Below are 16,615 nucleotides of genomic sequence, written 5' to 3'. Positions count from 1 at the left end.
GCAGATCCTCAGTGCCACAAATCCTTCCTTTGCCCATTCATGTCTGCATACTTAACATAGATTTAATAATTCTCTAGGCCAAAGATCATAGGCTGAGTTTTTCTCTGACTGGAGGACAGAGACAGGAGAGAGGGAGGAGGCTGTCTGCGATCCCTTTGTTGTCACAATTTACAAAGAACAGTTCACAATAATAAAAGTGATAAAAAGCTTAAATCAGTCCCCCTAACACATCAGATCCAAAGTGGGAAAAAGAGGAGGAACTAAAATGTCCTGAGACCGTTCTGGCTCCAGAGACTGTCAGACACTTTACTGACTTTATGTAATAAAACTTGCTTGGTGGCCCTGGTGGTGGAGCAAGGAATCTAACCCAGACATAGGTCACAAATCCGCACTTCATAAACATCATGACATGAGTAATGAACCAAAAGTCCACAACCACGGAAACCAACTTGAGTCCTTCAAGGGCAAAAACTGCACCTTCTGGTGGACGTGTTCTGGATTCAACTTAGAATCCTCCCACCCAGCCAAGTGGGACGCCAGAATGCTGAGTCCCAGCTCCTGTTCCCACTGCACACTCCAGCCTCGTCCCCCAGGCCTGCCTGACCATCTGGGAAGGGCTGAGCCCTCAGGGAGGGATTCTTTTTTTTTTTTAAATCAGATATAAAGTGGAAACCACCAGCTTCCCATCACCACCCCTGCCTCATCCATCAGTCAGCAAAGGCACCACCTTCTGGGATAAAGCTCAACAAGTCTCTTCTACAAGCTGTCGGTAGGAGTTACACACAAATGATATCTCAGCTGAACAGGCTTGGGGCAGGGCTGCCGGCTGGGACCTCAACCACCACTCAGGCTTCTGTTTTTGTGAAATAATACCCTCCACATTCCATACGCCTTGCAAAGTTCTGAAGTGCAACCCATTCATGAGTTGAGGGCCGTGTATACAGTGCTAGGCAAACAGTACTGAGCAAGTCGGAACGTTCTGCATGAAAGCCTTCCATTTCACTTGAGGCAAATGCTCTTTCCATGCAAAGCTCCAAATACAGAACTCTCCCCGCTTGGAGCTCTTAGCACTTGCTGCCTCTCCTTCTCTTTAGGCAAAAAATGTGGAGTGCCTCATCACATGGCATACACGTGTGTGTGTCTCTCTCTGCAATGCCATGTTTTTATCTTCTCTCTTAACAAAATACTAAGTTTCTATCATCTCATTGCCTGTCATGGGACTTGCACACAACAGGCTGACCGAAGGAAACAATGGGAATTCTGGCCAGGTAACAAGTGTCAAAACCCGCACAGACACATCAAGACCTAAATTAGATGTTACTTACAATTCATACCTCTTTGTCATTCTCCCTTACCACAGGAATGAGATGCACATAATATATTCTCTTTCATCTCGTTAATGAGACTGGATGTGTGTTAACAAGAATGGTAGGGAGGAGAAAGAGACCCCCAAATAACTTACAACTCAGCAGAGGTTAAGAACCCCCCAAAGCTTGTGTGTCCACATCCTCTCACACCCCGACACTCACTCAGTTGCTCTTAAACTCTATTGCTATTTAGTTGGTTTATTCACTCCAACTAGAACCACATTTGTCATCCAAAAACATTTTATAAATCCCTTTATAAAATTCCTGTACCTATCAGGGCCGAGCCTAGAGTGAGCCAAGATTGGTGCCCAGGACCCAAAATTCCAACAGGGGCTCACTCTGACCCTTGCACAACCCCGAGGGTGAGGACCCCTTAGTCTTCGGGTCACAGGCACCTCCATTCCTCACGCCCAGCCACAGAGTCTTCATGAGAACCAACCCACTCAGATGCAGATGCTCTGCACGGGTCAGGCCCACGGGGGAGATGGATTTCTACAGAATATGTCCTCCATGACCCTCTCTCCCTCTGGCTGTGAGGTTGGAGAACCAAGATTTATAAACAGAGCACAAGTCCAAACCCACGGTGGTTCATCATCTATTTGGAGGAGGACACAAATGATGGGTAAACAAGGCCTTCTGGAACCACCAGTAGAGCTCAGAGAGGAATTATCACTGACCGGGAACAGGGCAAAGCCTCATCGCCAGCACGTGACCCTTGCAGGCCTGTGAGCCCTCCACAGGGGAGATCCAGGGAGGTTTCATGGAAGAGCAGAGCCAAGCCATGAAGAACAAGTGGATGATGGTTCAGGAGGGACCATGAAGAGCGTGGCCTCAGCAGACAATGTTCGCCCAGCTGAAACTCGCCGTGCACACGCACCACGGCCAGACTGCTGAGGACCAGAGTGCACAGCAAAATACACCCAGCTCCCAAACTACTCGGCAAGTATTGCAATTCCACTCTGATCACTCCCAAAGTGCTTCTAAGCTCAAGGCACCTCAGCAGTAGCATGGTAGACATCAGCCACTGGCCATGAGAGCAGGAAATGCTCACTGGGCTACCAGCTTGCTCTGGTTCTGGATGAGGGAAAGCTTACTTTAGTTGAAAAAAACGATTTAAATGAATTTAAATTCATTCAGCATAACGGCATTGCATCGGTGTTTCTCAAAGTACTTGTGAATAATTCACTTTGGTAACAGCAAAAGCCAGACCAGAAAAAGTCACTTCAAAGACACAAGACAACATATATTGTACTGAACTTCCTCGTCTCAGCACCCTAACTGCTTTTCTCTCCTTCTACCCTTTCACTGAGATGCTTCGCCAGCCTATGCTCTATCTGCTACCCCTCAGTGAGCTTGTCGGAGCCCACTAATCGCAGCCCACTCTCCAAGGACCACTCTCGGAGCCTATCCCTAAGGGTAGGGCCCATCCCAAAAGATGTCAACTGCTTCACACCACGGCGAGTCTAGAACACCTGTTTTCATTCTCCAGCAGTGTTTCTTGAAGGCCAGGGCCAGTGGCTCCATCCCAGGTCCCCAACACCTTACTCTGCAACAGGAAAAGATGAGGAAACCAAGGAGCAGGGAGGGGAAGGGCTGGCATTGGGCCGCTCAGCTAAGCCGTAGCAGAGGAGTCTGGTCAGTGCTTTCTGCAGTAAACAATGATGCTTGTGTGTTCACAATTTCCATGCAAATTCCATCTGATCGTGAGGCAGGGCAGCCCCCTACTCCTCCTTGCCTTTTGATTACCCACCACCTGCCTCTACATCCTAGCTTCAGAGATGAGAAGATGCTGACGAGAGGTCTGCATTTATTTTGATAATGCTGGAAGAGTTTGAGACTGGCGGTTGAAGAGTCGGCATATGAAAGTCCACCCTTTACACTTTTAAAACTGCATGATGGGGCCTCCCTGGTGGCGCAGTGGTTGAGAGTCCGCCTGCCGATGCAGGGGATACGGGTTCGTGCCCCGGTCTGGGAGAATCCCATATGCCGCGGAGCGGCTGGGCCCGTGAGCCATGGCCGCTGAGCCTGCGCATCCGGAGCCTGTGCTCCGCAACGGGAGAGGCCACAACAGTGAGAGGCCCGCGTACGGGAAAAAAAAAAAAAAAAAAAAAAAAAAAAAAAAAAAAAAAAAAAAAAACTGCATGATGTACACCAGGCTTGTTTACGAAAAGAGAATCTGCACTGGCTCAGGCTAAACCAGTCACCAAAACCACTCAGCTTTTATTTACTAGTGGAAAGGGGGTCTGAACACCATCCCGATCACCATTTCCCTCTCACAACCACTTAATCCCTCTTCACACATCTTCAGTGGCTCCTCTCTAACCTCTGAGGCTTTCCATGTTAGGACAACAGTGCCCAACAAGACAGAGTTGCAGTTACCCAAACAAACAGTATAAACCTTCCCATGGGACCAAGTCAAGTTGAGGGTCTTAAGTCCCCTGACCCCACAGCGTTAGCATGAAATTCAGTGAATCTGTGACCACAGCCTAACCATTTCCTCTGCCTGGTAACAGGCAGAAGTAACAGTGGGGCCCAGAGAGCTGTTGTCTCTAAAATGTAAAATCAAATTAATCCTGCAAAACAAATTCATCTTAAAATGACAGTCTGTTAAGTTGGCTTTGGCTGTTTTATCAATTGCCTCTCAATAAAATACTGCTTTATTTAAGCAGACCCCGAAGTTCACCCCCCCCCTCCTAGTCGCCCATCTTGGGCATCCAATGACTTTTCCAAGGATTTTTTTCTTAGCAAACAAGAAATATTTGTTGAGCTAAAAAAGCATTCTTCTGAGAAAATGATACATTCTCAGAATTCTACTCATAAGCAACGATGGTGTCAAGATCCTTCGAGCCTTGACTCCCACAGTGAATGTGAAACGATGGCCACAAGGAGGGGGCGGCTGGGGTCAGAGGGGCAGGAAACCCACTGATCTCAGAAGATGATACCATGTCACCTAGACTGTACCACCTGGACGGTGCACCCGGATCATGAGTGAAGTTACAAAGAGGGAGCATGAAATGCCCCATCCTGCATCTGGGCTGCTCTGTCTTCCCTCGTGAGTGGAGGAGAGCACGAGGGACATTTCCTGCAACCCTGCTTAAAAACCTGTTCCAAAGCTTCTTTGACACAGTTATGCAAATGCTTCTAAAAGAAGTATCAACATATTACAAAATAATCCAATCATTTCAAGTCCCCTGAGGAAGGGAACAAAAATACATCCTATAACCTATCTGAAGAACAGTCTAAGACCCTAATAACATCGTCGATTTAGCAAAGCATAAGGGGCCATTCGGAGGTCAAGAAATCAGGACAGAAACATCACACTGGGAACCACAGGAATAAAGAGTGCATTTTCTGGACCTAGGGAATCTGACTAGTTTCCATTTGTCTCCATATTACCACTAATACCTTCTGGGGTTAAAATAAATAAATGAAAAAATCCTAATTCGAACACTTCGGCTGCCCAGGAAGTGTTTCTAATAATATCAACCTTCCTCTTGCCATTTTTTGTATTGCAGGCTCTGTGCTTCCTAATTTTCTTTTATTTTTTCACCCCTTTTTACTACTAAGCCCTACTCCCCGGTCTTGGCAGCTGCTAAAAACCATCCAAGCACTTTGCATCTATCCAGAAACCCAGAACGGCAGCCTTGGTTCATAGATCTGCTGCTAAGGGCAGATGGAGGTGCGTCACAGCTGGGCCCTGCTTCCCAGGGGCCCCGGGCACAGACGGCTCAGGGCCCAGGGGCTGCCCAGCCTCAGTCCCGCACTCAGCGGCCTGCCTGCCTGCACCAGCTCCAGTAACCTCACAGCCTTCACCCAAGTCCCTTCATTAGGACTTGCAAAAACAAATGGGAGGCAGCTACACATGGGCCGGGTTTGTCTGTACAGTCTTAATGCAGAGTCCCCAAACACACTGCCTCTGTTCCCATCCCACGTGGATGCCGTGAAAAATGGCACAAAGAAAGGAAAGAGGACCCGGTGGTTGCTTGTGACCACGGCAGAGAAACAAAAAGCAACCTCTGTCGGATAATGAGCTGAAATAGAAGTTGGGCTTCCGGGAGAGGGCCTGACATTCCTGCACAGCATTTTCCCACCCACCTGATCCCCTTGAACGGAAGGAAGATCTAAGGGAGGACAGAGAGGCCCAGTGTTTGTTTCCTGCACTGGGGGTGAGAGGATGGAAATAAAACAAAACAGACAAAGCAGGAGAAGAGGCTGGGTGGGAGAATAAAGTGGTATGCACGCACACACGTGCACGCACACACACAAAGTTAGTATTACCCAAAGAAGAGAATAAACAGGCACAGGCTTCAGCAGGGAGCAGGCAGTTAGCTACCTTTACTCTGTGAGACCTGCAGTTGTCACAAATAAAAATGTACATCCTTGTTATCTTTACCCCAAATTGTGCCCACTCTAACCACTTTGCTGCTCTCTGCGAAAAACACATTTTAAAAAGATAATATTTAATGTTAGTATCAAACAAGAATCTTGTTGTTGATATTCTTAATTCTTCCCAACACCAAGCCTGCAAGCGGAATAAATTCATATGGTTTGATAACCAAATAGATAAGAGTTTACATGTAACTATAGAGGCCCCACTGGCATCCCCATATAGACATACGTACCTCACCGAATGTTCTTTAAAGATATGGCTTATCTGGACAGACACAGCAATTTGAACAATTTGGATTAAACTAGCAAGAACCACTCCTACACTATGCCATGTTATTTATGATAATTGAATTTTTGCAATTTAGAAAAAGCAATAGAGAAAGACCATATAAGACATGGCAGTAAACATACAGTCAATCCAGTTTAATGCTCAGAATTTTAAATAACCTCAGAATGCAGCTCTTAGGTATTAAGTTTAATTTTTAAAAATAATAGCAGCTGCTACCATTTCCCAAGAACCTACTATGTGCTGTACCCTCTGTCCAGTGCTTTACAAATTCCAAACCTGCTCATTCCTGTTTCAGAGATGGAAGATGGGGCCTGGAAGCCTCACCCCAGCACCCGGGAACACAGAAGGCTAACGTATGGAATCCTCTCAATTCACAGACTGTTCTTTTTTTTTTTTTTAATTTTTATTTATTTATTTATTTATTTTTGGCTGTGTTGGGTCTTCGTTTCCGTGCGAGGGCTTTCTCTAGTTGCGGCGAGCAGGGGCCACTCTTCATCACGGTGCGCGGGCCTCTCACTGTCGCGGCCTCTCTTGTTGCGGAGCACAAGCTCCAGACGCGCAGGCTCAGTAGTTGTGGCTCACGGGTCCAGTTGCTCCGCGGCATGTGGGATCTTCCCAGACCAGGGCTCGAACCCGTGTCCCCTGAATTGGCAGGCAGATTCTCAACCACTGCGCCACCAGGGAAGCCTCACAGACTGTTCTTAAACCTTTGCCATATGATGTCATTTGTCCATACTGGAATGTAGGTTTGTTTTTTTTTTAAATCCTATTTTGCACAAAATTATATATTCTTGCAAATCTCAATCTTAAATACCATAATGGTCCACAGGGGGAACCCACACCTTCCAGGCATGAGGCCACCTAAACATGCCTGAAGACCAGTCAAGTAGAGGCTGGCAGGCACGTGATGGTAGCTGCTGCCTCCACCGTGTTGTCAGGGATACATACGCTGGGAAAACCAGGAGTGAGGTCCTGGCCAGCAACAAGACACCCTGAGAACTGCAGAAGAGTGGCCATGCTGACCCTGAAGGAGCACAATCTTCCCTGGACACTCTTCCCTGCGCACACAGGCCCCAGAAGCCCCCATCACTCCCTGACCTGAGATGGCAGCTGTTTCCCCCGAGCTCTAAGAAGCGCTCAGCCCTTGCCTCCTCCTGCAGGGCAGCTCACACAGCTACGAGGGCTCTGCAGGGAGCTATTCCTCCAGAGACCGAGAAGACAGCCCTGTCAGGAACTAGACAAAACCCCAGCTCTCATGACAACGTCCAGCTCATACGTGTTAGCCAGTGGCACAACCCAGAATGGTCTAGATTTTGGATTTCCAACTGGGGTTCCTTCTTCCACATAAAAGATCTGTACATGTCTTAAGTCCAGATTCCCAAGTTAGGCACAGTGATAAACAGATGCCTATTCTGTATCCTGTGTGTTGCAGACAGAGATTCCATCTCCTGCCCCCAGCGTTCCTGGAACACCTTGGCTGTCTCTTGCTTCCTCCAAGTCAGGGGGGCGCTCCATCCCAGGATGGTGTCAGAGACCCCACCTCATGCTGCCTGAGTCCCGGAGTCACACCACGTGCTAGAAGGAGGCGTGTTTCCAAGTCATGGCTCCCAGCTCCACTGTGAGCCAAACCTAAGTCCCACACCACCCTATGCACTCAAGTTGAGCAACGCAGTCCAGGACAGGATTAGCCACGGGCCCACACGTTCCACGTCATCCCCACTCTAGCAGAGAATGTCACGCTGGCACACACACAAGGAAAGCAAGATAGAAATATTAACGCAACAAAAGAAGGAGGCTTTTTAGGAGTAGGAAGAAACCAGAATGGTCTTACAAGTAGGCTTAACTGATGAGATAGGAAGGGACTCCAGAATATTTTCCAAACACCTAGAATTGCAAACATCACCCTAGGAGACTTATTCTGAAAGCTTTTTCATCTCTAAGATGAGATCCCTATTAAAAAACAAACTTCTGAAGGGAGCGCAGGAGAGTGACACCTTAATTAGGTGACACTGAGCCGAGAATGAAGCCTTTCAATGACAAGGCACGGGGACTAAGAGGCGGGGTCAGCTAAGAGGGTCCCGGGGACACAGGGGCACAAAGTGCCCCTCCATCTTGGTAACAGGGTCGCCAGTCAGGGAGAAGAGAATGCCACCTTCATGCGTGACTATAGAAGGCAGAGAAGTGAGGCCCAGGGGCATGTGACCCCCTTCTAAATAAAAAAACCCCACGCTGGGAGCAGCCGACCAGAGCAGGGGCCTTCCAGGGGGAGAGAGACCAGCTCTGAGCTACACACAGGCTGGAGCCCGCTGGACGGTCTGCCCCTTCCTCCCGGATGCTCAGGCCTCCCTCTGCCCCACGCGGACACGCAGACCCCTATCCTGGTCCACAGTGGCTAGAGACTACATGGTATCTCACAGAGAAAAATCTCCCTCACAAGAAGCTTAAAAAAAGAAAAAGAAAAAAAGAAGAATTAGCCAGAAGTGTTAGGATGAAATAATGCATGGGGTCTCAGGTCAGAGAAACTGTCTCCCCACCTCATCTCAATGCAGCAGGTGATTTACAAACACTTAAACAAGCCCCCCACTTTTACCTGGCGGGCCTGACACATCAATATGTAAGCAAATGAGGAAGGGGTGCAATTCTGCCCCACACACCAATACCACCCTTGTGAGGAGTGTCCGATAAACAAAAACAGAAGAACATGTTCGGTGGGGGAAACATGTAGAATTACCTTTTTTACACCACCTGCCTTCATCTGAAGTCCCTGACCCCATCAGTGAGACGGCAGTATAATGTGTTCCTTTTGTCAATAAAGGGAGCCATTTCCTGCCTTGTCACTCGAAGGCTCCACTCTGCTATTTTCCCGGTTTCTCATCTCGAAGGCAGTAGGAAATGCAACAAGCTCCGGCACAGCTGTTCCCAGTCAATGCCTTTTTAATTGCAGTAAGGCTGCACCACCACCAAAGCCAACTTCCAACTCGGCCAGGCTTGCAGGCGCGGTGGATTGCCTGGCAAAGACCAGGCCTGCTCACAGGCAACACAGGGATCCGAGTGGACCACAGGCTGTTCGCCCTGACAGGTTAAAAAGTACTTGGAGACTAAGTTCAGCAGTAAGTTTTTGGATTTTTTTTTTTTTTTTGATGAGGGGGGTGTAATACCTGAAATCAGGTACCAGAAAGCCCCAAGGCAAGCAAACACCACACACAGTTAGGCAACGCACTGGGCGGGGAAAGAAGCACAGGTGCCCAGAGAAGGTTCACCCCATTCCCTCCTTGGACGTGGCTGACCTCCAGCGAATAAACGAACAGCACCCCAGGCCAAGCTTCAACTTTCAAGATGGTTCCCACCGTTCTCCATCATCTTTGGCTTTGAATCATTCTGACCAGGGCAGGGGAGAGAAGAGCTCCCACCCATGGTTGACCCTCCCAGCCAGTTATGAGCTGGGGACGGTCTGGGTGACTCCCTGGGAGCAACGACCATGAAAATTACACAGGAAACATCCGCATTTCATAATCCTCGAGGCTTTTGGCTCGCTGAGGACTGTTACTCCACACCCTTCTCTGCGCAAGGGGGAAAATGTATTTTCCTGACAATCAATCTTTCACAAAGCAGGTGCGTGCTCAACCCTGGGGGGACAGCCACGCTGACCAAGCGTTGGAAGATACGCCCAGAATCTACTCAGCACCACAGACAGGCTTCTTCTCCTCGGGAAGGGCTCACCAGAGTCCACAAAGCCCTGCAGTCCTCCAGCAGCAGGCGGCCAGCTGTTCAGCGGGGGAGAACACCACCGCGGTCAAGGACCTGCAGGCACAAGGCCAGGTGCACGGCCCGCTTCATGGGGTTTCACAGGCTCCTCTACAGGATTTTAGGGAAAGGAGCCTCTCGGTCGGCATGCGTGTGGGGAAGGTCACTGGGCCGAGACAGAGAGGCAGGAAGGCTGGGGAGAGGCCGTGTCACCGAACACGGGGAGATTAGAGGAAGGCAGACTAGGGAAACATTTCAGATGGAAAGGGCTTGGTGTCCGGTTGGAGAAGTAAGCATCCAAATGGTACCCAAGTGTCTGACATGGGAGCTCGGAGAACAAGAACACTACCCACGGGAGTGGAAACCAGGAAAACCCTGGGCTATAAGTGAGGAGCCAGAGAAGACCACCAGAGGCTGAAACGCCCATGGGGGTCCAGTCATGACGGCAGACGGGGTCGAGAGCTCACATAGAGGTCAGAGCTGGAAATAGTATTTGGAAGCCAGATGCAGATGGGAGGATGCTGAAGCAGTGGGTGAGATATTCTGGGGGAACAGGACAGTGGAGAGAGGGCCCAGGATGTTACTCTGGAAAACAGCTATTAAAGAGTGGACGAGGAGCCAGAAAAGAGACAGCTGCACAGGTAGGAGGAGAATCAGTGATGCTGGCAGGCAGGGATGAAGGAGTTAACGGTGTCGCATCTCAGGGGGCACCAGTTACACTGTCATGGAAAGGAAAAAGCCATACTCCGTTTTTCTAAGGGTCAATCACTTGCAAGGAATGAATAACTCAAGCCTGCATAAAACCACCCCTCAAAATTGTAAGACAACAGAGAAATACAGAAGCGGGCAGAGAACCCACAGCGTAGTAATTTCCTTAAGGGGGCTGTCGACGAAGTTGCCTGCCACTGCAGAGTCAGGATCTACAGAGGGAGTTTAAAGGAGAGCGTCAGGTGAAAACTGCCTATCGGCACCGCATAATTGAGTGTTTCTCCGCTACGTCAAAAATGTCACACGTCCTTGACTGGACGTATCTCTCCAGATGCTCCCCCTCCGTCTGTAGCCAGCCCTGGGAAGAATAATAGAATGGGATTCTTCTATGCTTAATCTTTTTAATTGGCCATCTTAAGACTAATGTGGACCCCAAGGCAGACATTCTGTTTGGACTCAATGCCCTCCACCCGGCTCCTTGAATCATCCCTAAGCACTCTGGCTGGAGAGCTGTGGAGCGCCACAGCACTGCAGTGCTCAGTCAGAGAGATGACGCGGGCAAGAACCCAGAGCCTTTGACGGCATGCTCTAAAGCGGCATTCTCCAAAAGAATTAGAATGCGAACTACATCTGCAATTTCAACTTTTCTAGGAGCCATATTAAAAAGTAAAAAGAAACAGGTGAAACTATAGGAATATATTTTACTTCATCTCAGATGTCTAAAGCATCATTTTTAACATGTAATCAATATACAAAATATTAAGGAAATATCTTATTTTCTTTCCCCCATACTACACTTTGAAATCCAGTGTGTATTTTACACTTAAAAATATCTCAATTCGGATAGGCCACAGTTCAAGTACTCGACAGACATGGGGTTAGTGGCTACTCCACAGGACAGAGCAGATCAGAAGGGAATCTATGCAAAGGGAAAGAGTTCTGATTCAACTAGAAAATCTCCAAGAAACCTGCCAACGCTTGAGTTTTCAGGACAAGCTGAAGGGAAGACAATTTCCCTGAATGCTGTTATTAATTTTAAATAAATACTCCATTGTGAAATCACAGAAAAACATCAGGAGGCCTGAGACACTGGCCTGGGAGAAGGCAGCAGGGTGTGGCCTTGGAGAAGAGGGTGTCTGGCCAGCAGGCCCATCAGCATCAGTTGTAGAAGCACCAAGGCCCATTTTCCATCTCCTGGTCCTTTCTCATGGAGCTCTTCCTCTTTCTCTTTCTCTTTCTAATCTTCCAACAGCCCTATGAGGAAGGCAAGGGGCTATCCCATTTTGCAGATGAAGAAACTGAGGGCCAGGCCAAGTTTAAATTACTTGCGCATTTCTAGTCACGGCTACTAGACTTGGGCCCAGAACTCATGCCTCGCCCCTGCTCCAGGCTTCTTCAACAAGCAGCTGCCCAGAAACAGCCCAAAGTCCACAGTGAGACCTAAATAAATACCGACTGAATCACTGAACAAGTGCCCACCTAACGACTTTTTAAGTAACACCTCCCTTTTGTACAGACCTTACGAGTTTTTAAATCAGTTTTGCACACACACATGATCGCCACTAAGGAATAATATGGGGCTGCCCAATGGAACATTCTAAACACGTCCAACTACAGCCCAGAAGGGCTGGCTGGTCCAAGGTCACCCAGGCCTCTTATACCACATCCAACATCTTTCCACGACACATGACACCTCCTTTGATGATGGCTTTTTCTTTTAAAATAAAATTTTTAAATGTCAAGACTACTTGAAAACATTTTTTGGTGTTTTCTCAGAACTAGCAGGTAACCTAATGATAAGGTACTATTTTAATCAATCACAAATACGACTTGAGCACAGTATTTCCCCCAACCTTAGCCAAAAGGGATTCTCCAAGTGGCCCAATGGTGTTCTCAGCTCTTCAAGGTCCTGGTTTCAGTCAGTGGGATCCTTCCCTTACTGACCCAGTGTTTACCTACCCGCTGATCCAATGACAGAGGGCAGGAAAGTGTGTGCTCTTCAAAGCAAGCATCCTTTCTCTGCTCCCACCCTGGCTGGCAGGGAACTGAAACAACGTTACCTGTGGGGTCTGGCCTTTGGTCTGTTTATTGTACACACATCACGGTTTAGGCAAGCCTACCAATTTGGGATTTCCTGGCTCTCCGTGACTAGCTACAGCACATGGGCTCCTTGGGTCTCTAACTGGGCCAACCATTAAACAGCCATTTATAGCTACCACACTGCCTTCCAACCAGTGAGGGGAACCCTCCTGGCCAACAGACCTAAATATTGCTGAAAGCAAGAAGACAAAGGCCCAGAGTCACATTTCAATACCCAACAACCCGGCGCTCAAGGTATCGATCACAGTCAGGCAAGAGTTCAGTTATACTCAAAGGAAAATAAGCACACAGCAGATGAATAAACGAGAATCTTCCAAATACCACCACCTGACCCCCAAGACCAGTAAACACATCGCAAAGTTCTTTCACTAAGCGATTCACAAGATTTGCACAATTCTTCAAAAAAGAGGTAGGAAAAAAAGGAAGCAGAAGCCTGGGGTGTACAAATGAGCTCGCTGTATAGCTACCTGCAAGGTCGGCCTGAACCTGGGACTCCTGGAAATTGGTCCAGGGTTCCCCTGCCCCCACCGCCTTGGCTATGCTCCATCATAAACCAGGACGCCCAAGCACTGTAACGTCATCATTAAGGACCGATTAAGGACCGAGAACGGGGTGTGGGTCACCACTTTCACAGGATGTGTATTAGCCTTTACCTTTCCTTTATTCCACAATATTCCAGGTGTACTCACGCTAAGGAAGCCCTGCGTTACCAAAAAACATCCTTTCACGCAAAGGATGGAAGAGCTGATACATATGCAGCCTCTGACTGCCAGGGCTTAGGCACTTTCAAGCACACCAGGTCATCCTTCTCATCAGAAATTCAAAGCAGAAGTTCCTCAAGCCTCTAGCCCAGGAGTGCGGTGATGGTTTCTAGTGCGTGACTGGAATGGTCTGACAGCAGCCGGGATGCTGCTGACACAGTCCTGCACCTACCAGTTCCCAGATGCAAAAGGAAGCCCCTCAAGACGCCACATCCTAATTGCAATACAGCCGTACCCACCCGTCGGAACCACGCATTCAGAAGAGGAGGGAGGGCGGGGGAGGGGGATAGAGAGAAGCAGGAGGGGAGCCACGGTCATATCCTCATCTTACTTTTCTGACAGCGGTTCGTGGTCCAGCAGCGGTAGTTGTACTCGTTGTTGATGGTGGTCTTCTCGCACAGTGGCTTCTCCTCCATCGTCCCCGGGCACAGGTCCCCACACTCCTTTGGGGGTTTATTCCCCACGATGTAGTTATTGGACACGGCATCCAGGATTAGGGACCAGTCCACCGTGGAGAGGTAGCAGAGGTCAGCATTCTTCTCGATCCGGATGGCCCCACGGGTAATGTTTCGCAGGTTGTAGAGCCCAATATCCTTGAGGTTGGTCATCTCGAAGATGACCAGGGCGTAGTTGTAGAAGAGCTTCCAGCCACGGATGACTGTGAGGTTGGGGAAGAGGTCGCCGAGGCTCTCGAGGCCGGCCACGCGGAACAGCAGCAGGTACTCAGTGATGACCGTGAGCTTGGGGAAGCGGTAGCTGCGGTAGTCCTCAGCCTTGGAAATGAGCAGGATGTGGAGGTAGCCCTCGATCACCGTGCAGTTCTCCAGTCGCTTCAGCTGCTGGTAGTCGTTGCGGATGTCGATGCCTGGCCCACAGACTGCAGGGAGACAAGAGGGGAGGGCGGGACAGGTCTCAGTTACAAGGAAACCACTTTTTAAAAACTATTTCCCAACCCACAACATGACCAGTTTCCAGGAAATCTATATTATTATTAAAGAAATAAGACCCCATTCTTTACTGCTGACTGCCTTAGGAGAGGCTGCAGGTGGACTATCTGGGGAGCTCAGCAGCCAGCTGTCCTTTGGGAAGTGCCCAGCCTGGGCCAGATGCCGTGCAACAAGCTCAATGCCGCGGGAGATGCCATCCCCATCCCACCGATGTGCAAACCACAGCTTAAAGCCCAGGGCCGCACAGGAGCGCAGGGAAGGGTCAAGGTTGCAACCCAGTCCTGACTGCACAGCTGCCAGGCCGCACATTCCCCGCCCCTGCTGCAGAGCGCCAGTGCCCTGCACCTGAACACAGAGCTCAGCAGCCAAGGGACAACAACTCACTCCTGCAGCCAGCCTCAAGGACACCATGCAGTATACACTGGAGAACAGTCACTGTGACCTGGAAGGTAGGGACCCCAAGAAGCACGCTCCCATGTTTCCTACCACATTTGACGTGGGCAGGTGGCCTTGGGCTCTCCCCAACACTGCATGAGTGTAGATAGAAAGGCTAACTTAGCAGCAAGATAAGAATATGTGATTTATATGAATAAAAGAGGTATCCAATTCCAACTTTAATGAAGTGTTTTCTTAATCAAGAAAGTATGCTTCCTGCAGAAACGTTAGGTAACAGATAGCAAAAAGATAGTAAAAATCATCAGTAATCCCAACATCCAAAGATATCACTACCTATGCCAATTATCCTTTCTCTATAATTTAAGGTAAAGGAAATCAGACAATAATATAATGTTTTCAAACATACTTCCTTCATTTCCTATGAACGTTTTACCAAGTCATTGCCTTACTACATCATCATTTTAAGAAGGAGACAGTAATTCTAGGATATGAATATGCACCACGAGTTCTTTTCTTTTTAAACCAATCCCCTATTGTTGGATATTTAGGTTATCTCCATATTTTCACATCATAAACAACACTGCAGTGGACGTTCTCTGCAGATATTCAAAACTGTTTTCTTAGGATAAATCCCTAGAAGTAGAATTGCTGGGCCAAGGCATTTGCAGATTTTAAAGGCTTTTGATAAAACAGCCTCAATACTGGAAACTTTTTTTTATAATTCTAGACATACACACAAAGAAAAACCCTTGGTTACCATCCTCTCTTAAAACTTAATCATTCCCAAACCTTCCATTACAGCTTCTCAAAGTGATGTTTTCTGATTGATATAATTTGTTAATTTGCGAAGCACCCAACATGCATGGCACTGCAGGAGATGCAAAGAAACTGCAGAGGAGGCTCGTGGTGGAGGCGGGAGCTGAGACCTGTGATAAACAACTGTCAGGCGAAGCAGGAGGTGGTTGGTGTGTGCAGACTGCAGGCCCACTCTAGATGTGAGTGGAACTAAGCAAGGCAGACGGGAGTAGCCTTGGAGCTTCCTGCAGAGAGATGGTCCTTTGTATCACAGCACCAAGGGGCACTGCACACACACCAGCTCCTGAGGGATAGGTGGGACATTCCAAAGGCCAGAGAAAGGCAGAACAAGATACATTCAAGCGGCCAATCTGATGGCCAGGGGTGCAGAGGAGAGCAGAAGTGAGTCCAGCAGAGCTCAAGTCATAAAGGATCACAGGTGGGGACGGGTACGTTCATCTCAGGAACGAGGCCCCTCTCAAGACTCTTGGGTGAGAGAGAAGGCTAAGCAAGGTGTTTTTTTGTTTTTTTGTTTTTTTGTTTGGAGAAGTAATCTGGTGATCAAGCACAAGACAGAATCAGAGCGGAGTAGATGTGGGAAAAGGGAAGACAGTCCAGTGGGGGTTACAGCCACAGGCAGAAACCGGACAGAGGCAGTGGGAGAGGGGGAAGTGGGGAAACCCTGGGCTGAGAAGCAGGCAACGTGTGAGAACCTAGAACTGGAAACTTCATTTGGCCTAATTTCCTCCTTTTACTGATGAGAAAATGAAGCCTCTCAGACAGAGAAGAGCACGGGAGAAACAAGTACTATGAGAACATCCACAGTCAGCCAAGAGGTTGTGCTGGAAGCTCTGGATGCATCAGTGTGCTTCATTTCCTGTGATGCTCTCAACAGTACCTCACATTATGTAATCCCATCACCAGCTGGAAGGTGAGGAATTCGATTTGAGGAGTCAAGTAGTTCACATAAGGTCACATACACAACACACCAGCCCCTTCACAGCCAAACCTGACATAGTTTTTGGACAGTCCCATCTCTTAACATCTTCACCAACTGGTTACCTCCAACCCACTCCAACTAACCTTCTGCCCTGGTCATGATACCAAATAGATTAGCAA

General features: G+C 48.5%; 1 protein-coding gene across 2 annotated transcripts in view; it reads right to left on the bottom strand.

Moving 5' to 3' along the window:
- Positions 1 to 16,615, bottom strand: part of IGF1R (insulin like growth factor 1 receptor) — a 321,518-nt gene that overhangs the window by 246,768 nt on the left and 58,135 nt on the right. For both annotated transcript variants that reach the window (XM_082617555.1, XM_082617556.1), the window contains exon 2: positions 13,690 to 14,235. In XM_082617555.1, the coding sequence (XP_082473681.1) occupies positions 13,690 to 14,235 (546 nt within the window). The remainder of the gene's footprint in view (positions 1 to 13,689; positions 14,236 to 16,615) is intronic.

The sequence above is a fragment of the Mesoplodon mirus genome (genome assembly GCF_964341445.2).
Source record: "Mesoplodon mirus genome assembly, chromosome: 4".
NCBI classification, from domain to species: Eukaryota; Metazoa; Chordata; class Mammalia; order Artiodactyla; family Ziphiidae; genus Mesoplodon; species Mesoplodon mirus.
The sequence above is the reverse complement of the archived record's forward strand: the minus strand, read 5'-3'. Positions and strand labels throughout refer to the sequence as shown.